The sequence below is a fragment of the Coccinella septempunctata genome, chromosome 5, assembly GCF_907165205.1.
Source record: "Coccinella septempunctata chromosome 5, icCocSept1.1, whole genome shotgun sequence".
NCBI classification, from domain to species: Eukaryota; Metazoa; Arthropoda; class Insecta; order Coleoptera; family Coccinellidae; genus Coccinella; species Coccinella septempunctata.
In genome coordinates this window covers 36990134-37013231 of record NC_058193.1, presented here as the reverse complement: position 1 = coordinate 37013231, position 23098 = coordinate 36990134, and the positions used below count along the sequence as shown (strand labels likewise).

General features: G+C 36.1%; 1 protein-coding gene across 2 annotated transcripts; it reads right to left on the bottom strand.

The window, feature by feature from the left end:
- Positions 1-260: 260 nt before the first annotated feature.
- On the bottom strand, positions 261-22129 carry LOC123314538 (patched domain-containing protein 3). 2 transcript variants are annotated; one of them, XM_044899877.1, is made up of 12 exons: positions 21835-22129; positions 11746-12019; positions 9428-9642; positions 5654-5835; positions 5407-5594; positions 5127-5285; positions 4864-5064; positions 4625-4756; positions 2787-3093; positions 2461-2680; positions 2192-2401; positions 261-2135 (listed from the first exon to the last, which is right to left on the bottom strand). In XM_044899877.1, exons 2-12 carry the CDS (start codon positions 12017-12019, stop codon positions 1014-1016), a joined length of 3210 nt encoding a protein of 1069 aa, XP_044755812.1. In that variant the 5' UTR covers positions 21835-22129; the 3' UTR covers positions 261-1013. The 2 variants fall into 2 exon arrangements, with proteins under 2 accessions (XP_044755812.1, XP_044755811.1); XM_044899876.1 differs by lacking the exon at positions 21835-22129 and adding an exon at positions 15895-15984.
- Positions 22130-23098: the final 969 nt, after the last annotated feature.

Here is a 23098-nt window from a genome sequence, read left to right as displayed (position 1 = left end):
TGGTCGATGGAAAATTCGAAATTTTGGACCTTAGCGGAAAAAATCATAACTTCCAAACTGTACGCTACAGCTCAATGAAAATTGGACCATTCTATTCGCGAAGGATCAATCTATATGAAAAAAAATCAGCATCTGTCCAGACCCATTTTTCTAGCTGCTGTAGCTATTCAAAGTTGACCTATTTTTTCGTAAAGTGCTGCCATCTTTTCGTAACTTCTACTGATCTACAATTTAGTATTCCCAAATAATAACACATTGCGTAATGAAAATATTTTTAATTGTTCTAAGTAAAAATATTTTACAAAAGTTATATTCAAATCTTTATTTACAACTTATACACTAAGACTATAAACGATTCAATGAAGATATTGAGCATTCAATTGCAGGAGCACAAGTTTCAAACCTCTGTGAAGCCCCCTATTTGTCAGTCATCAAGATAAAATTAAATAGTACCAGAATTAACCCTTCTTTTTATCACACTACAACAACGAACAGAACCTGAAACACCTGGTCCAAATTTCGTACTTAATTTTTCCCCAAAATAATAATTATTTAAATTTGTCAGAAATGAAGAGTTTATTGGTAGAATTGATGAAGATTCGACCATTTTTGGTTGTCGTGAAATTGAGAAAATCTACTGGTCAAGATATTTCTGTGATAAATACATTTAAATATCTATAATATGTACACTGGATTTAACATTAATTCCTCAGTATTTCTGCTCCATAGGGTGTTAACAACATCAATCGAAATTTTGGGAATTGTGTATGATTAATAATAATAATTTGATAAATTCTATGGAGTGAAAAATTTCCCTGAGAAATACGAACAACCCAAGAAAATTCTAGGTTGGGAACTATAAAATGAACAAAGTAATAACATCTGAACATAACAAATTATTTTGATTCTAGTAGGTACATAAATGCGCGACCAAAATACGATTTATAACTTTATTTTTTGGTTTCACCTTCCGAAGCTACTGATTATTGGTTCTATTTCTAAATTGATACTGATCAAGGAAATTTGAACTCCTGGAGATATCTAGGATGCATGATATTATGGTAAGAATTTGATCTTCCCAAAGCTCTTTCTCTCCTGATGGCTGAAATTTCTTGAGGCTGAGGAGGATGCGGATAATACCAGGATTCTGGTGGAGAGTACCTCCTATGTCCATTTCCCTGTCTTCTGTTCGTTTCTTCTCGTCTTGGCAACTCTTGGAATTGCCGTCTGTTACGATCAGCTACTTCTCTCCTCCTGTAATACTCTTGTTCCGAATCAGTACCGAAGATATCCAGCACCTGAGAGGTATGAAACTGACTGGATGACATCTCTGGTGTGTTTATCCAGGATTCTTGGTACTTTTTATCCAAAGATTCCTTGTCCAAAACCGGCTTTTTATTCGAATGGTTTGAGCTCGATTCGCTTGAGTTTTCCTCTGATGTACCAAGACCCAAATCCTTGTCAACGTTGTACGATTTTAAGTTGGCACTGTCATATTTTTCTAATGTTGGTATGTTCTGGCTTCTGAGGGTATTACCCAAGTTGCCACCATTGATTTTGAGCTGCGGGTGTGGTATGCAGTAAGGACGAGGCAGGGATTTTTCTACGTTGGACATCTTGATATCTTCATGTCGGGTTCGTTTTGAGAAGGATCCAGGTCCGAATAATGATAGAAGAACGGGTAGGAGGAATAGGCCATGCATGGCTCCGAAGAACACCACCAAGAAAACCATTTTGAAGAAAACAGCGAATATGTAGTTATTAGCAAGGATCAAAGCCATCATTCCCAGGATTGTACTGATAGATCCTTGCAATATTGGCAGTCCTAAAGCGTAAAGACACTCCCTAACCCTTTCATCGGGGGATTCTGCCTTTGAGCTCATGTACGCGTAACAGATGTGGGCAGTGAAATCCACACTGAATCCTATGCACATGATGAGGTTGATCATAGAGATGGAGTCTAAGTTTACGCCCCATAATGCCATGTATCCAATAACACCAGTCTCGATTGAAACTATACTGATTGCAACCCAGAAGGAACACAAGAAATTGGGGATGAAAACAAAGGATACAATCATCATGATGATTCCTCCAATGAGCATGTTCTGAATGGACTGTGGACGAACAAGTTCGAACTGAAAAAAAAATTAATTATGAGTTTACGGCAGTGGTTGATGTGCACTTTATTTACCTGATCGAAAAAGACGAAATAAGGATGGAAGATTGTAGCGTTCAACGGTGATTCCTTGCAAATTTCCCTGAGAGCTCTGACCATCTCCTTCTCATGCTCGGTTCCTGAAATGTTGACAGCCTGCACCAGGAATCTCATCGCTACTATATTGTCGCCAGATTCGTCGAATTTGACATCTAGAGAGAAAGGACTGGTTGGGGGCAGCCACAACTGGAAAACAAAATGTTCTTGCTTGAGCAAATGACCGAAGATCTTAATTGTACTCTTACCTCTTTCAGAACCTTGTTGAAATCATCCTTTTTGTCGATGGTGAAGTTAAGGTACTCCTGGTTTCTTTCTGCATATTGGAGGAAACTCCTCAGCCATGATTCTGTGTAAAGTTGGTTTGAGACGTAAGAGGTGTTCTCCAACTGTTGTGTCAATGTTTCCACTTGGTCTTGGATTGTTTCATTGGAGTAATCGTATGTGCCCGCTACTATCACTTGCATCCTGTGAAATATCATTTAATTGATCAACGATATATTATACGAATATTGTGTTCACAGCAGAAAAATTTAAGTGTTTGAAGGGTGGAACATTTTTTTGTAAGAATTACCTGTACGGAAATTCTCTATAATAATCGTCTTCCCTGTCAAAGAACTCAATGGCGTAGGAATCGTTCTTGGCCACTTTACGCCTTTCCAAGCCCTCCTGGATCTGCGTAACGCCATATCCTGCACCAGCCAGGTAGCCAAGGAACACCAAGATTACCAGGAATTTGACGAATCCATTATTCAGAAAAGCTGCGAAGTAATCTCTGAAGAATACCATGACGCCGTTTTCGGTGTTATCCAGAGGGTTGTCCATGTCTTCGTGGTCTACTCCACCACTGCAGCAGAGGTGGTAGATCCACCATCTGTTTTCTGCAAAATTTTTCAAATCAATATTCAACTCAAATTAGGACACTGTCCTGAATTATGTTTGCTTCTACATCGATTTAGGGAGAGTGAGATGGTCTGCATAGATAATACGAGATTATCCATCATCCCAAAACTTAATTGATCGCAAACTGTCTATAATCTAGACACCATTTCCCTTAATCCCAGCTTTATGTGATTCACTATCGAACTGAGTAAACCTTCTTCTGATCCATTTCTCTAGGGGTAATTAAAGGCATAAAATTTACTTTTCACTGTTTTCCAATCGTTGAATTCAAAACGCCGATTGCTAAAAAGTAGGTTGTCAATTCACCACAATACGTCTTAACCAGCCATGTAGGTAGTATCGAAGTAGCGCGTAACATTTACAAAATTACATAACTGGTCAAGAAAACTGATAGTCGGTCATCCACAGCAATCTGATAAGTAGGTATGTACCGTCTGAAGAAACTTTACTTTCTTCTTCACGGCCTTGGAGATTATGTCATACCGAATAGTTCACATTTCTAAGATGTGCAGATTCACTAAACTGGAGCTTCCTAATTGATGAGCGGTGGACCAATACTGGAATATCATGAGGCAATGGTTCATTATTTCGTTTTAGTACGTAGTTCTTTGAAAATCGAATAGAAAAATTCAAATTTTTCAAAATATTGAAAGCTCCTCTCACGAAATTAGAGAATTCGTTGAAATATTGAAATAATTTCGAAAAAATTAAGCTGCTCCTAAAATCTACCTCATTTTCCATGTAATTTTGGGAAAAATTCATCTTGAATATTGAAGACTACTGCAAATTCCTGTATCCCCTCATCCATCGAAAGTGCACTACATTTGTACAACGAAAACGAAAGAATTCATTGTCCTCCCATACCCATTGCACGAATGCAGAGCCTTCAGCCAGTCCCCTTCTTGAATTTCAGAAGAACAGGTTGAATTCCAGCAATTCAATTAACCAAGTAACCAAGTTGTTTGCGACTGATTGATAATAGCAGGTGAAAGTTTTATATCGGACAAATTCGTGTTTACTCTCTTCGTAACACATTTAAGATCGGGTTCGACTATCAGTTACGTCAGAGACACAAATGTTGTGGTGGCGTCTATCTTTCTGCTCGTATTACGTAAGTGGTCCAGAAGTGGAAATAGACAATTTCCTTACGCTCGAATTGACTCCTGATCGATCATCTTTGTGCAGTCCTTTCAACTCGAGACGAAGCCAGTGGTACAATTTTTCTAAAGTCTCTCACGCACGCTGTAACCTTTAGAGGGTAATCCACTTGAAATTGAGCAAAGCAAAAACCCAAAGAACTGATATTGGAACACACTTCAAAGTTGGGGATCCAATTTCGCCTAGTATTGCCTTCTCATTTGGAGAAAAATATTTGGTCCAAGCTGAATTATGAATTATTCTTCGACATAAGTTACAGTTTACGTAGTCAAGTTGTGTGAACGTATTTCGAAGCTCAGTAACGGATTGCATGCTTCTCCTTATTTGTAATTATTGAAGAATTATACTTACGCGACTTTGATACAGGCTGGACGGGGATACAAATAATCGAATGGAGGTTCTTCTCTTCAGCGTAACCAGAGATAGCGACGCAGGCAGCAAAAAAGGTTATGTGCCAGATGAACAATAGACAAGTGGCAGCACCTGAAAAAATCAATTGGAATAAGGCAAAAGTCACCTACTAAACCCAAGTATCACGTTGCCTTGATATCCAAATTTTTCTCAATATTCTTGGAATTCAAAATTCTCACCTGAGTATATGCAAAAAATAGTCACAGAAGGAAAAGGACTGAAGATACCGATTCCGAAACTGAAGAAATCGGTTACTGACGTTATGGTAATGGAGACTGCCGCTTCGCTCATCATTTGCGCCATTCTTTCTGGGACGCTGTGTTTCATGGAAGTCCTCCTCCAAGCTGCCAACATCACGAAGGTGTCGTCAATTCCGATACCTGCAAACCAAAAAAAAATCAATTAGAATAAAATCCGGAACTAAGGGTTTACGTGTACCCACCGATCATCAGGAACGGTGCAGCCAAATTTATTCCAATGAAGTCCACCCCTGCATACATGCAGATTCCAAAGGCACATAGGGTTGCCATAGCTGCGCTCAAGTTCCCAAGAAGTCCCAGCCAAGGCTTGGACCTTACCCAGTCCGTCATCATGCAGGTCACTAAATGAAAGTGGAGAAGGTTATTGAATTCTTAGCACTATTCAAACATGTTTTTATTGTTTGAGATAATTTTCCCCTGTATTTTGATATTGATAGAGGATTTAATGAATTGAAAACTCACCCACTGAGAATAAAGCCATAATGGCGAAAGTGGAACTAAAGTAAGGCACCACTGATTTCGTATTTTTCTCTAATTCGTGATCGAGCGTTCTAGAAGAAAACCTAGCGATCCTTATGTGCTCGAAAATATTCTGCTTGTCTTGTTTTTCCTCGATCAAATCCAGAAAAGCGTCCTCCCAAGCAGCACCCCTAAGAAATAAAAAATATACTGACGAATCATCCAGATAACATGGGACTTTTCCACTTACATCTTGTCGAATTTTTTGGTGTCCGCATTTCCAAAATACACGAGTTGAACTGAGGGAACGCTGATTATTATTCCATCTTCACTAACTTCGGTACCACCGAAGAAAACTGGGAAGGCATGGGCGTCCCAAGTGACTGGGTTGAACATGAGTGGGAAGGTCAGATTTAAAGCACCAGTTTGGACCTTAAACAAACGAAATGCTCGTCAGATATTCTGAATAATCCACTTGAAAGTCCATTTCCGTATTTTTGCTAAGAAGATTATAATATTTGGCATATATTGCGTTGACAAAGAGTGGTTTATCCATATACTCTGAAGAAAAGAATGTAGAGGAGTTAATTCAAGATTATGGCATAGCTACAGGTACAAGAAGATTTTGCAGCTTTTCAATAATACCGCATTAGTTAAGGATCACAAAATAGAAGAATAGAAATATTCGTGTTCGTAGTTCTATCAGAACGTCCTTGCAGCTTGTGGTCCAGTTCCAGAGATCTTACAATGAAGAAGAAAGTTTAGATTTCCATAAAGAACGAGTCCTTCGAAAGACGCTGCAAGAGCCTGATCATCATTTGAAGATTTCTATTCTTTCGGTGTCATCGGATATTCTCTCATTCCATATTCATAACTTGTCTTTGCCTCGAAAGATTCTTTAGTGGGCCACCGTTCCCAAAATATCCAATTACCTCCGAGGACCTATTCTTGGCGTATCGAAAACGAAAGCTGAACAGATTAAATTGGAATTGAACGAGCAATTTCCGACAGGATATTCGTGAGTTCCAACGACCAAACGCCGAAAACTGCTGGGATCTACACGAGAATAAGAAGGAACAAATCCGAACGCACACATGGAAGTGAAGATGATTGCTAGATGTACGATGTCTATGATGACCGCTTTCTACGACCTTAGGGATCTGGGGTCAAGCTTTCTTCTAGTCAGGCCTGCAATTACTGTCCGTATCATATCAATTTTTGCGACATGGAAATCAGGAAACGACTCGCTGGATGGTTTTTATTGGGGGATAATGAAACGTATTGTGCAATACGATTCGATTCATTAATGGTTCGTGTACGGACACATTCTTCGAGTCAATGGAAAGATTCGTACATTTTCCAACAAAGAGATTCGTCTCAATGATTTTATGAAGCCACTGTTGAAGAGCAATATATTCTTCCTACTCTCCACACAATCTCCATGCGTTATTTCCTTCTAAACCTAGATGCAACAAGTTATATCCGAAAAGTTAATCGCAAATAAGCCCACGGAGATTAAGATATCATTTTCTTACTGAGAAAAGCACTCATTTTTTGGTGTTCTAACCTCCCTCGAAATATTGCTCCATATGTCCGATTCACCTCGTATACTTATTACATCCTATACGTTCTTACTCATTATTCCAAATAATTCACGATATAAATACCGCAATCTATGCATCAGACTAACTTAACAACGAACACACGAAAAATTCATCTATATAATAGCTCCACGTATAATTTTTTCCAGAAAAATGGTACGGTTACACCAATTATAACAGTTTTTCCAATCATTGATCATTAACAGTGTTCCATGAAGTTCATTACTTAATTCGACGTCTGGTATAATTTCCCAATCGCAAATTATAAATTCACCACGTCCACTTGAACTCCAAGTAATTAGTAACATTTAACATTTGCTCACATTCACTTTCAAAATTGTATAATGTTGCGGTTACTCTCAATGTTGTCAGTCAGTCTTGTTTTCCGATGGAAAAGATAAAAATATACCTTTTCCTCAGTATTCAATCTTGCATATTTTATGCCCTTTTGCATATTTCAAGCTTTTCATTTCGATTATCAATCTTGATGATTTCAGCATCTCAACATTCTCAACGATGCATCTTGTTAGCATTATTAGACATAGGTAGCGTGAGAATTGAGGAGAAATAACAGGGATAGGGCATCTTGACCATTCAAATAAACCGATACGTTAGTTTTTCGATACCACCAATCATTCTTGGCTGTTTTCCTAACCAGCTTGTTCAAGCATTCCTCTCTGACGACTGAAACAGTATCTTAACACTATATTATTATCTAGACTGATACAATCAACAACATGGAAACATAACTAGATTCTTGTAACAGATAAATCCTAATTAGAACTGAAAATAGGCAGGTCGGAACAAAATGCATTAGACAAGTAACTGCTAGACGCTGATTGTACCAGAAGTGGAGAAAAGTAGCCAGTTTAGTTCGATATTAAATTAAATTTTCTTCGGGAAGATGCAATATTTCATTAGCAAAGAGTAGTTCACCATTGTTTATGGTTATATTCTCCAAACTCCGAACGTTTCTTCATTCCTCCTAATTTAGATTCTCTGAGAAAGTCTTGGGAACAATTTGCACTTTTTATCCTTCCCTCGTAAAGCACCTGTTGGAGAAGCCCCTCAGCGTAGGCGGTTAAGCAGAGGGCACATAAGAAATGGTCAACATTTCCTTACTGTCAACGAGAAATGTTCTCGGCAAATAACCGTATGCAAATTCAATTTCACGGCCTGTTTCTTCGGATGTTATGCAAGGAAGTTTACACAATGGTTACTTCCTTTATGGGTCGTAAAAAATTGTATAATTTCGAGAATGGAAATTACTGGGCTATCATTGAAAATTACAGATAGGCAGATCGTTGTTGGGGTTTCTCGGTCATCCACTGCATGCAAATGATGGAAGTAGAAAATGAGCCTTAAGGCTTTGTGAGGTGGATGTATGCCTACATCAGGTCAGAAGTCAGATACCACTGGTTTTGAGGTTAAATACAGTAAAGAGAAAAAGTGGATGGACTGATGAATTTGAACAATGGAGAGAGATTCTATAATTGATGGGTGAAATTTGGGTGTTATTTAACAAGGGGTGTTACACGATAGAGTTCCATTCACCACAGTTGGAAGGTATTCTTCTAGGCCTCAAGTGATGAGTTATTTGAAGCCACCCTTCAGAATATCGAAGAAAAGTTGAAATGATGCCAATTTGCATATGGAAAACACCATTCATAAAGGGTTTGTTTTTTCGTCAAGGAAAAACTAAATTCAATTCAGCTATATAAAGTGGAAATTAACAAAATATTCTTCTAAATCACATAGCATGGAGCATGGCGTAAAAATTGCTTTAATAGCAATCTCTTCCTAGTGATTAAATCGAAATTAATCGTTTGGACAATATAAGGAAAACATATTTCAATTAAATCAAGTAGCATAATGCGGATAAATTAATCTGTTCCACAATAATTATAATTCAATATAATCAGTGCTATGGAGGCACCGTTGTACTAATCTGAATTTTTTGATACTATCTCCATGGCAGACTGAAGTTGTAATTCATTATCTATGTATTGAAATGTCTTTTATTTATAATACACACTGCGAATCTGTATCAGTAAGATATTGAGCATTATCAGAGCCTTATTTTTCATCATTTGTCATGCTAGAATGATGAATGGTACAGAGTGATTAGGTAAAGACGATCGTGTTCCCTATTTCCTATTTCAATTCAGGTATCTGCTAGTAAAAAATACTCCGAACACCATAGGAAGCTGTTTTCAATTTAATGGATTTCTTCTCTTGATACTTCCGATCAACTACTGCTTTACTATGCTTATGCCTTAGATTTTAAGGATACTTTATATACGTTGTCTACGTATTTTGATCCAACGAAATTTTGCAGGACTAATCAGGAGCACATCGATATTTTCGTTTATTTCACGGTATTGAAGGAATTTCTGTTAGCAAAAACCTTAAAATGCACTTACATCGTCTATAATATAGTCCAAATTCAGAATATCGTTTTGAAAACATTCGGACTGCCATCTGGCACAAATGTCCTTGTAAGTGAAATATTCGTCATTGTAGAAAACAGTCATGTTTTGGATGAGTCCATCCAAAAGCCGTAGTTCCTTCCAGATTTCTGCTCTAAGCATATTCTTGATTCCATCCTTCGAAGTCACTATAACTCTTCCGAAACGTCCTGGAACAAAATTTTCACCATCAGTTACACAGAAAAAGAACCATATTTGGTTTCCAAAATGATACGTTTGAATCTAGTGAATATTTCATAGTTTATCCATGATCAGTACCCCTATAATTATAGGAAATCAGGTCATTGTGAAATTTTATCGAAAACTTAACCTTGTTGCCTTTAATTAAGTTTGCTACCATTTTTTCCAAACGAGTTACTAAATAATTACTGATGAAAAGTTTTCGATGCAAATATTGTTTATGCAAGGGGTACTTATCTAGCACCTTGAATATGGATACATGGATCCCAATTTTTTATCAATAATGAATCCGAAACCAATTCATTGAAGAAGTACGAAAGGATTAAAATATCTCATTAAAAATATTTGATTCGATTCAGAAAGGAGATTAAACATTGTCTTCCATGCCTGATGGCCATCTTATTATTGCTGAACTGCTCAAAGAAAAGTGAACGCATTACTTTGCATAAAACACATATAACGAGGTGTTGCCCAAGGAAGAAAATGATATCACAGATTGTGAATTCATCCAAACAGAAACACCATCAGTTAAGCTGGACAATGAGGAAGCTCTAATCATGCAGAAAAGTCCCATTGTTATATAAACTTCTTCGCATTGCTGGCAACCAGATAATTAAATGTAGAAAGTTTGATTCCATATTTTCAGAGTGGGTAAGTGGAGTATGTTGAAGTGAATCTGATCTATTATCTTGGGATTCAGTGGCAAAGAAGGTGATCAATATGATAACAGAGGATTTCTCACGTTTGTTTCCGGTACAAACTATTTTGAAATGAAGACATTTCTACTCTATTGGCTCATGGGATCGACTTCTGAACCATAATATTGCGATATTTCGTGTTCAATTTTCAAATTCAACATTTACGTTTATTGCAATGAAATCACTTTTTTGGGATTTTTCGAAGGTCAAATTTCCACACGCATATCTTCCAGAAAAATGGTCGTAGACCTGATTGTGATACATATTCTGAAAGAGCAACTCCTCTAGTTATAAATCTCAAAATTTCATCGACCTCGTTGCAACCGTTCGGTCTTGACGATTTTTTAACTCAATACATCTTTTTGGGAATTTTTCAAAGTTCAACTTTCGACATGCTTATCTCTCAGAAATCTCATGGTAGATATAAATGTGATACAGATTCTATAAGAGCAACCTCTTCTAGAACTAGAACAGCCCTTGCCGAATAAAGACCATGAAGGAATAGAGTTTTCTTTACATTATCATAACATTGCAGCAGCATGCCTGATCTTCGATATCGATGGGAAATTATCAAGGTCAGATATTATAAAGAATTTCATTAAATTTATGCAGATGATTGACCCTCAATGCAGGAATCTGGCGTCCCAGTAACCCACTGCTTTCTTCAATTTCTCGACTATTCAAGAAACACGCGGAATATGATCCATCGGCATCTCAGACAAATCGTACAATATGCTTGACAGATGCGAAACGCAGTGATTATCCCACTTGAAATCAGTCCACGAGCATCTCTGTATTTAATCGAGAAAAATTAAATGAGAAGCGAGTTGCGATCACAAAGCGAGCAATTCAGGATGCAATTTATGCTAATTGTTGTTGAGCCGCTACATTGATGAACGTCTTGAAAGGAACCCAGAGGAAACCCATCGCTGAAACGGTTTTTTCAGAGAGAAAATTCCGTAAATTTATGGAGTTATTCCGATATGGTGAGTGGAAAGGAATTGATAATATCTGGGCAATCGGTTATCTCTTGCAATTATGATAGGATGGATGAAGTTACTCAGGAGGGAAATCAATTTACATCACCTACAACAAAGTTGAAGGCATTAGATGCAAAAAATTGAGTCAGGAACATATTTCTGATTGAGATCAGTAACCACTTATGGTCTGGCATAAGTCAGAATAGTACGAGTAAAACCCTCTATAGATTAAAAAGGTTTGTTTCTTGTTTAAATTTGAATTTTCAATGTGGGATTCCTGGAAAGGAAATATGTATGTTTGGGTAGTTTAACTTCTGTTCTGAAGCACCTATTCGCACATTGAATTCCTCCCTAGAAACCAACTTTTACAGAAGAATTTATTTTTCGAACTCACCTGCTCTAGTGATCCTAGCTACATTGAATCGACTGGTGTAGTTTACTTTGAAATATTCCTCTGCAACAGCTCTCTCATACTTTCCTGGTCCATTTATGGGACTGAACAGATATTCAGGATCAATATTGTTTCGCATCTGTTGTACTCCTGTTATACCAAGAAGTGTGAGTAGAACTGGCACTATGATGAAATATCCTGGATGTTTTCCTACTATAGTTCCTAACTTGTAGAAAGCCCTGTTAAGGAGCGAGTCCACACAACGCAAACCACCCATCTGAAAGAAGAAAATAAAAAATTATTCCTTATAAATTTGTAGTTATTAATCAATCTTTCATCATGTCTTCTCAAATAGCATATCTAATTTGTAAATCTCAACTGCAGTTAAAGTTTCACATCAGTGAAACTGGTATAAGTAATGAATTAAATTTTTCATTCTCTGTGCGCTAATAGAAGATAGGTTTGAGGAATTCCTATGATATTGAGCTTAAGGTTATTTTAATGACATTTTTCTCTGATTGCTCCATAATCATTCATTCACGACAGTTCACTTAATATGAATTTATTCCGATTGGAATCTTTAAGGTTCTTCCATTCTAACTTTGACTTTGCCCAACTGAAATCCACATCCAAAATGATATTATGAAGCCGAGAGTGAGTCATTTGTTTGTTCATTCACCTTAAAACTTTTCAGCAGATCCTCATGTAGCGAAGAATATGTATTTTCAAATGATTCAGATATGCTTTATGATATTTACTCTAAAGTTGAGGTTATCATGATGAATAGTAATTTAAATTACTTAATTGTTAGGCAATTTAAGTCGATCTTTTTGGGAAATATTGACAGGCATTATATACATTTCATTTCTTCAATGTCCATTAACCAATTCAAGATATCTTCAAGTGAAATTTGAGATAGTATCTTGGTGCTGATATTTCTGGATAAAAATCAAACATATTTCATTTTTTCGATGATTAGGAACCCTTAAAATCACATTTGGTATTGAAAAATTCAATATTTTTGGTAGAAATAATAAATTCCGAGCAGAAACACTGAATTTCACAAGACGTTCTCGATGGCTCTCAATCCAACCGTCAATGATGCTGCTTGCCTGGGTCAATCCCCAAAAAATTTAATTCATTTTAGGTACAATAGACTCAATATTCAACAGGTGGAATATCCCCCTCTCCGGTAACAATATTACCAATCCATTGAAGAAATTCGAACGTAATGTTATTTTAATCACATCAGAACAGATTTGTCAACTGCTAGTTTCATGCACAAATTACAGCTTTGAAGGTTACGTCGGTGTTGGCCAGCAATAATAAAGTGATTAGGTTTGTTGAACTAGAGTGAGGGCTCCTGTTACCATTTTTAATTGTTTTGCCAGAGGAACATTGCATTGTGAATTCAGAAAGTGATATCGAGAGTATGGCCCACATTTTGACGATTAAGAATGGAACAACTTCATTGACATCGAGACGAATTGTTTTTTAGAATAGCAAGCGGTGGAATCCTTTCATTATTTCCACTAGATACATAGAATGACACCAATAACGAATAATGTAGAGTCTAGCTTCTATGAAATGGGAAATTGATTCCCGACTAACCAGACACCAATGTTGTTAATTTTTGTTTTGATAACTTCCATGAAGTTTATTTTCAATGTACACTATATACATAACTTCATCTAGATCTATTCATCTCCCGACCAAACCCACAAGCTCGTTAAGTGACTCGAACAAATTGCCAAGTGTATAAATATAAATTAGATAGTTAGCTGAGTTTACAGGGTAAGACTAATCCATCTTCAGGTAATCATAGGACATCAAATAATAATCAAAATTGTTACTTGAATCGTGCTACATAATCCCTACACTTCACAGACACAATTCCAGGTCAATTTTTCAACAATGCCCAAGAAAAACCGGATAGAAATGTGTGAAAATCAGTTGGATGCAATTTCAAAACAACTATTGAAATGTTGTTTATAATGACCGCATCGTTATAGCGTCATTTTTTCAGTTCAAATTGTGCTTTTCAACAATAAATTTGTAATCGAGATTTCCAAATGCGTTACGACCTATAAAAATGCTCGACTGAATAGCTCAACTAACCTTCTCTATATTGAAAATGTTATATTTGACACATCTTAGAGAATTAAATAGAGAAAGTACATATTCGAATATTGCGTAATGGTGGATTTGTAGGTACGTACTTGACAATCCAAATGATGGAATACGATTATAAAATAAAATACTTTCAAATCATTAAAAAGGGATAGTGATTTGTAGCGGTATAATTCTTTTTGCGTGCAGGTAATATCTTAGACTGTTGCGATAGACGCTGCTGTTGCATATCGAAGATTAGCTGTTTGATTTCATCTATTATTTATGGGTTTAATAAACTCGTTTTTTGAAACGTTATAATTCGCTTGGAATCAGGTCGCTGCAGAAGTACCGACCTTGTCAAGATGGTTGAAGATAATTTTTGGTAGTCCGAAAATCGAAAATATTTAATGAGTTGTAGTTGAGAAATAGTTTTTTTTCGCCTGTATCCTGTATGTCAAAACCGAGAGATTGAATCACAAAATTGCTAAGAGGAAAAATCTTAAGCGAATCTATTTTTGAGGGAATGCTGAAAAAATTATCATCTTCGAGAATCTACCAGTATTTCGATATTTTCGTATGTAGATTTTCTTTGGAATTATCAAGGACCCGAACAGGTTAACCTCAAATAGTATTATTCCTTTTGCTCCAATTTATTCTGTAATAGTAGGACGTTTTTTGATTATTTAGAATTTGTCCTTCTTAGAACACGTTTAATAATGATTTTGACGAAAAATTCTATGAATGGTTAGCTGAATGGAAGGGAAATAGATTCGATATTGTGTAATATAGGAAGTGACAAGCTGAAATGAATTCATAATTTCTCATTGAACTAGAGTGATTGTTAATGAACCCAAGGTTTCTTTCAAACTATCCACAATTTTGATTGAAATTGACCAAATGGATCATAAAATACAATGTTGGTTGATTTACGAATTAAAAATAATTCTACCGTAGATATTAGCGTTTATTGAAGGAATTATTGTATTACTGGAATTGAATTTACAGAGGATGAAGCTGTAACCGAAAGTGACAATCTGCGGATGCTTTCATTGAATGTGACTTTCTTCTATGTCCTTACTGGATCTCTTTGGCGAGCATGACTGGTTCTTGCGAAGTGTTTCATTATTTTTATGTGGGTTTTTAGATCATATCTTGCATTGCCACCGGTGATATGTCTCAGTTACAGAGTGTTAAAATTAACAATATCATTTGTTCCCTCAGTTTAGGAAATAGTGGGAAGCAGAGTTAACGAACTGGTTGAAATATTCTCACTCCATTTTTGTGATCGATACGCTGTTTTAATTTTTTTCCAATGAGAGCAGAAGTTTTTGATGATTTTTTAAAACTTGACTCCTTTTCTGTTAATTCTTTGTAAAAAAATATAAGTTGTGAGGATTCAATGTTTATTTCCCTAAATGAAGAAACTGGGTTATTTGGATGACGTTCCTATTCAAGTACAGTTATCTGCTTTGAAGAATTCGCATATAATTCGTACTCCCTACGCACTTTTTTATCCATTCATTCACATAAATAGTTCAAGTAGGATGATACCCGTTACTTTCTTTATATTCTGAGCTCAGGCTGGTAAACTGACATTTCTCTTTGAATTTCGCTCATTCATTTTATTTTCACTGCTTCAAATAAGACTTAGGTACACCATAAACATAAATTTAATTAAATTAAACAGCCATAAAACAAAATACTACTAATGCTGGCTGATTGAACTAAATAGTAAAGGAAAAATGGTTTTAGAGGGACATAGTTTTAAAATTGATACCTTTTCTGTGTGGGAACTAACTAGTTCGAACAGTGCTTATTTGTACCTCTCTAACAGGTTGGCTATAATTGGTAAGTGAATTGGATACAACTTCACCCCTGATAGGTATATCAATTTGATGCAGCAGAGCACACGAAGAATGAAGAATCTCAATAATTTTTCACATTATCTGACTGTGACACTCGATAAATTTCCTTAAGTCATACACGTTCATCTAAATCCTTTCAAAATGCTTAGCATATCTCCCCTATCAGTAAAATTACCCAACTGTCGGATCTTCTTGAGCCTCCCTGCCTAGGAAAATGCAGAACCATCACGAACAGTTCTCTAGTGGCACTGGACTTAAGACGCAGGTAAACACGATAAAACTGAAGAACCGATTTGGAATTCGACATGTTTTTTATCGAACAGGGGTTAGTCACAACGCTCAAGAAAATAATCGACTCAGATTTCCATTGAGAATGGTCAATCCATCTCCGATAACCAAAACTATAGTCTCGAGAGGTTTTGTTTTGAATTGTAATGGATTTTTATCGTTTGAGATGAGAACAAAAGTCTCGAATACGTAAATCTTTAGTAATATTCAGAATAGGGTGATTCACAATGGTTGTACTATACCTTTTGATTAAGCTTTGCAAGAGTTATATAAGGTCAAATATTCCTGGACTAACTATCGATGGAGATTTGTATTTGGAGCTACAAGAAACGTTCAAACTACACTAGATTTTCAACAAACACAAATGAAGTTTACTTGTTCTTTCCTACACCATAATTCAACTAAAGTTTCAGCGTTTTTATAAGTAATGAAGCTTACCAATAATTTCTTATCTTCAGTTGATGCATAATTTGAACCAGTTTTAATACGAAAATTAATAAGTATAAATGGAAAATGTTTCGTGAGAATCTATTTAAATTTTGAACCTGCCGGTAATTTTCTTATCTCATTTCCAAATATCTACTGGAAAGTTATCTAATGAATGTATATTCTCAGTTGTAGTTTTTTTCCATCCTATTATAATGATCATCAATAATTTACAAATTTAGATCCAGTATAGCGGAAATTTACAAAGAATAATTTATAATCATTGAAGAATGCCAGGATATCAATACATAAAATATATTGCTGACATTCAACATAATATCCCCCAATTTGTTGCAAAAATCAGTGTGCATATCTATCGAACCCATTCTTTTTCCATGCAATAATGAATGTAGTGTAGGTAGACAAATAATCACTTTATTACCAAAGAAAAATAATAAGAGTAATCATGACAATTCTCCCTTTCTAATCATTTGCAAGTTAAACCATTTTGCGGAAAAATGTGGCAGATACAGTCGTGGACAACCTTGGTTTAACCATTTTTCTCTGGCTGGGTCTTTCACCGTTCTTTGCTGAACTGCTGGTTGTGGGCGATTGAAAGATGTGAATGTTGGAGCTTGGACTTCTTTCGCAAGTTGTACTTAGATTGCGAATCGATAAATGATTGATCTGTTTTATCAGAATCATATATGAGCAGATATGTAGAAAACTCCATAAATTGACCCCAACCCAACTCTGAAGGAAACAAATTCTTCGCGAGGCTCCACAACAACAAAAAAAGTGGAATTTTGCTGGTTAAGTTCCGATGGATATTAAGATCTAACAATCTCCATTCATAAAAGATGTCACGAGGTTGTGGTAAGCATCAGGAAAGTTCTAATTTAGCTCGAGAACCATATCTCCTCACTTCACATAAACAAAACCTCAGGAAATTACATCTTTTTCGACTATTTCCTAGAGGTTCCACTCAAGTTATTAACGAAGTTTTACGGTCGTAAATTGTGCAATAGCTGCTGAAATAATAGACGTATAAACGAAAATTCGTGAAGGTAGAGGAGCTTTTGAATGGAGAGAAGAAAGTCGAGCAAGGTAACTTCCTTGATGTGAACAATATTCCATGGTGGATGAAAGAGTAATGTGCATTTTCTACACACGAAAGTTTATATCTTCACACAAGAAAACATATCGCAATGTACTTGTGTGTTGTTCACAGGAAGTGCTCACAATTAATAGGACATTATTTCCAGTTCGGGCTCCAAGAAGTTCAATTAAATAATGGGAGACACCAGAATATAAGGACCTACTCTATTTATGGTAAGCAAATGATTTGTTAGAGCACACAGTGCTCACAATTCATTTGAATTAGTTATTAGCGACAGTTGAGGTCTGAATTTAGTGACCAACGTGTATTGAGGGCAGACTTTCAGTGGGGTAATTCAAAAATCAACATTGCCTCCGTGAAATTTCTTTTGAAGAATCAGATTGAACGTTGCAAAAGGTCAAATTTATTCATGTTTTCCAAATCGTACTAGTTGGAAAACCTTTTTTGGAAGATGTGTTTCGAAAACAGTGATCAATTTTTGCAACCACATCGATGATTTCGTAGAATTGACTGTTTAAACGAGTCTAAAACGAAAATTGGTTACAAGGGCGTCAATGCCATGAATATCAACTAATTACCGATGAAGAACTGTGAGGAATACTGATCGATACTTGATCGGAATAGTAAAGAAGGAATTATTGTTTACGAATTACTTATTATGAAAGACATTTATTGGAGTTTATTGACGTATACATGCATGTAAGAGATGTGGCAGTCACAAAGGAAGTTGTCGTTTGTGTTCACTGTAATTCAATTGAATATTCCATTATTTTCCAGTAATTTAATTTAATAATTATTATTTGGAATTTCAGGAAGTTCAATTTCCAAACGATTCAAATGGGAGAACAATAAAGTTATCTATCAATATATATATTATTCTTAGGAAAATGAGAGATATCTTCATTACATAAAAGTATCCACATTTTTCATCAATTTACTTCGATATAAACATGAATTGGGTCTTTTAAAAATAAAAAAAATCTTATCGAAACCAAAAAACAATGACAATAATTTTATAGAATGCTTTCGACACAAAACTCGGAAGGGAATAACACTATAATTTATTCCACATATTTCACTCTTGGTGATTCACAAATGACTTTTTTATGTTTATGATACAATACTACAGAATCAATTACCCGGTATTAAATGAACAAGAGTCTTCACTTTCTCCAATTTTCAGCTGTTCTCTTAGATTTCGATGACTTTGTCATTTGATTTAGGTATACAAAAGTGATCAAAGATATTCCTTGCCATCCTAGTTGCCATCCTATTATATTTAGCCGCCTACTAGGTAGAAATTTCCCATTTCTGTGTATTGTTAAGCGTATTCTTTTATCAAGTATGAATTATTCATTCTGTTCAAGGAAGGTCGCTGAAACTCTGAAAACATAGGAAAGCGAAATCCAAGATATTGAAATTCTAATCTTAGATGTCATCTTTCATTTTTCTCATGAATATTGATTGTGAAAGTAAAAATACCCCTTAAACAACGAAGAATCCCATTAATGTCAAGCTCAAGCAATCAATTTTATCCATTTTTACTGACCGATACTTGTCCACTCGAAATTGGTCAAGGTAAACTTTAAAAACAACCAACTTGGAATTGACCATCACATGGTATAAACCAATGACGATATATAGCAGCTGATTCTAGGTATGAAAGATGCACCCAATGTATTTTTGATGATACAATCAATGTGAGCAACAAGAGATCTCAAATTTGCACATTGTTCTTTAATAATATTGTGATTACATTCCTTATGATGGATTCATCTATATTTAATCGAATAATTTGTAACATGGATCATTATGTTTACTTCCTCTCCATTAAAATAACATTTTATTCATTTCTAGGTAGAGGTTCACTGACTCGTTGCTTTTTGTCGATATATTCATAGATATTTTGTTCCATATATTCCACACATTGAACAAAAATGACATTTTGCAATTTCAGCGATGACAGATATGAAGCTTGTCAATCTAATATGTCTACATAAAAATGCTGCAAATTCTTCAAGTCACCCTATGTTTATTCTTTCTTCTGAACCCCGTGCAATCGCAGAAAAAAATCCGAGAAAAGGGAGAAAGTGAATATCCCTATTTAGTGAACATGTGGATCCCCAAAAACGATGCGATAGGCCAGGAGAGATCCAGGTTTTGCGATGCCGTTCAACTCACACCTTTCACGGATTATTTCTTCACATCGGCAAAATGTTTCGATAATCTGGAACACGATATGTGGCTAGAGGACATCGGCATATCCTGGGACGAGCATGTTGTATCTTACTCCCGTCATATGAGCTTCTTGACCAGGTTCAAGGAAGAGGGAGGCCAATTTGTTATCTTAGAAAGGTTCGAGGTTAACCCTCTAGGACCTCAACCTAAACGGAAAGAAACACCCAGCCTTGCGAAGGATGAAACCGCGGACGATACAGGTAGACCTGCGGAGATTGAAGACATGACCAAAGGAGGGAAACCAAAAACATCGCAACAGTTGCCAGACCACGAAAAGAGACATACCCCCAGGTTTTTGGAGACTACGACTCCTTCGAAAGAAACTGAGACTCTGGATGAACATTACGAGGAAATTCCGGCAGATTTAGCCCAATACGATGACCTGGAGGATCAATACGAGATAAAAGAACAAATCAAGGAAGATGTAGACATGAAGATCCTCCGATCTCTCAGAAATAAGAGAGTAAGGCTCAGTCCACCAGATATAAGGGGTGCTTCTGAATGCTACGTACTTGGGTGGAGCACCTACTTGAGGGAGTACTGCGAAATCACTGACCTAGTGGGTCAACCCTTGAGGAAGGAGGTGGTAGACAAACTTCCCAGAAAAGCTTGTAAGACTCCAGATCCCGCCCATTTGTGCATAAGGAAGGTTTCAGAGGAAAGGGAATGCGTTGAAGATTTGGGTTCCCCGTTGATCTGTGAAAGGAGAGACGACAGGAATAACACCCTAGGCGTTGCCCTAGTTGGAATATACACAGGATACAAAAACTGTGTCACAACAGGTGTGGGTGTTTTCAGATCGCTCAGTTCTGAGCTGCCATGGATCGCAAGGTGGGCCAGGGGTACTCCGATAACGACTAGAGGTTTCGAAAGACGACCAGAGAATGCTGAGCAGAGTCACAGATCGCGACCGAAAAGAAGAAGAAGAGGATGGCGAGGTAGGGCTGCCGGTGGTGTGAATAAGATTACATTGAATTATATTTTGTTCATTTGCTGTTTTATTATTAATGTTTGTGTTGCGTTTGGTGGATAATAAACGATGGTTATCGATTGATGCTTAGATATGCATCAGAAAATGCTCAAAAGATTTCGTACGAAGACTCCTTTTTCCAAAACCTGCCAATAGCCTTTTTTCTCGTCAAATTAGAGTCGATATATTTCAACACAATTTTGAATTTTTGCTCCGATAAAGCCTTGAATATGTCAGTTGTTGTTTTTGGTTTGAAATAAACCGAATTCATATCTCGAGTGTGAATTTGTACATGATATATTTAAAGAATTCTTCTGATTCACTTTTCTAAAGATATCATACACGATTCCAATGTTTTTTGTTAAGAAATAAAATGAAGAAATTCTTGAATGAGTTGACAGTCTAGTACCAGCAGTGATTCCACAATTGTTCAACAGATATTCCATCTTAATGAATGAATTGAAACCAACTAGATAATTGTCAATGGAACAAAAATGTGATATCGATATGATAATCAATGAGTGCGCCTCATTTTCATAAATTGATTCCAATGATTCAAATTACTCATGCAAATTTTGGGAAGGTGCATTTCAGGTTTGAATATAGCCCATTACTGAACTTTCCCACATAATGAGTTAATTGATTTAGGTATTTGGGATTTCGATTGATTTTCAGCAGAAAATAATATTGAAAAATATTGGTTGTTGGGTGATATTGCTTATAACTGGTTCCTTGACCCAGTTGTTAGAACTTCGATCAAGCACAGTGCAATTGCAGGTTCAAGTCTGGCTCAGGAGAGAGTGAATTTTGGTTTTTTTTTATTATTCCTGATTGAGATGGAGCAAAATGAAATGATCCGAAAAAATTTAGGGTGTTAAATTTTGAATATGTATTCCCAAAATTTTGGGAAATCTGAGAAAGTAAGAGATGCGAACAATTCAAAGAATCGGAATTGAGAAAAGCTAACGAATTATCTAGAAACTATGTCTTCCCTTCTTTTTCGTACAAAACCATCGATAAAAGATCATAAGGATCACTAATACTAACTTAAAAATAAATAAATAAAATCCTACCGTTGTCGATAAACAAAATAATCCAAACTGTCTCGCACAAAACACCAACTAATGAAAACACCTATTCACATGGGCCACTAGACATGTTCGGAATCCTTCCACAATGCACTTCCTTCTTCAAGGACCAGAACCGGTATGAAGGATCGTCTTTAATTCAGCCCTCTTCTAGGGGTTGTTCGTTCGTTCGTCAGAAGCACGTTCGTCTGTGAGCGCTCCTCTACCGCGACACGATCTACTACTTCTTCGCCGGTTGTTGATATTGTTGAGCTCTCTGGCCAGTGCCAGTCTGATGATGGGTCCTCTCCTCAACTTTCTGCACTCACCGTGTACCCCACTAGGCTCTCGAGAACGAACATCCTTCCTGATTGTCGCTATCTTTTCATTCTGATACTGTTGAAGGGTTGTTGTTCACTGGATTCTTTGAGGAGGACCTCGAAAAACTTTGATTTGACAGTTGTTCAGTCGCTGGAATCAAATCATTAGAATTTTCTTCAGGTTTGAATTAAATTGAAAAAATAGCAGATGAAAATCAGTTATCCAACGTTTAGGGATGCTGAATGGAAATTCCAGATAATTGATATGGAATCCTAATCGATTTCTCAATCAGGATTTGTTAAAACATTGGTCCATAGGTACCTAGTACATTTCAGATCCTTATTTCTCTCGAAATTCAACAATTGAAACCTCTCTCTGGGGTTTCACAGTCTGCATTTTGGTATATTTTAAAATTAATTGATAAAAAATAAAGCAAAGCTCAAAAGTGGTCGATGTCTAATATAAAAGTAAAGTGGTAAGTTTTCAATTGATTTTGTGTTAAAATTCCCTCAATTTTGATGTTCCTCAATTTGTTTAACCAAAACATTTTTAGAATTTCAGGGATCTTATACATTTTTAGTTGTGTTCGATTCCAAAAATTCATTCTGAGAAATAATAAGCCACGATTCAGGAGACTATGTCATACCTGTGAAATTTCGATGAAAAATCTTGATTGACAAAATTTTCAAAAAGAATGACCCATCAAACAAAACACAACAAAATTGATCAATCTAGTGGATATTAGTTCCACAGGATTCTGTTCTGTAGAACAAATTCTTCAGAATACGTTGGCTCCAAGACTTGGTCGAGTCAAAAGACAGTAAAAAGTTTACATAAATAAAAAAATATTTTCTTCTGAGATAGCCCACGCTAGGTTAAGGTATGATGATAATCATCCAAAGTTATATCATAGACGGTGAAAGTCGACAATATTCGGTGTAATATACAT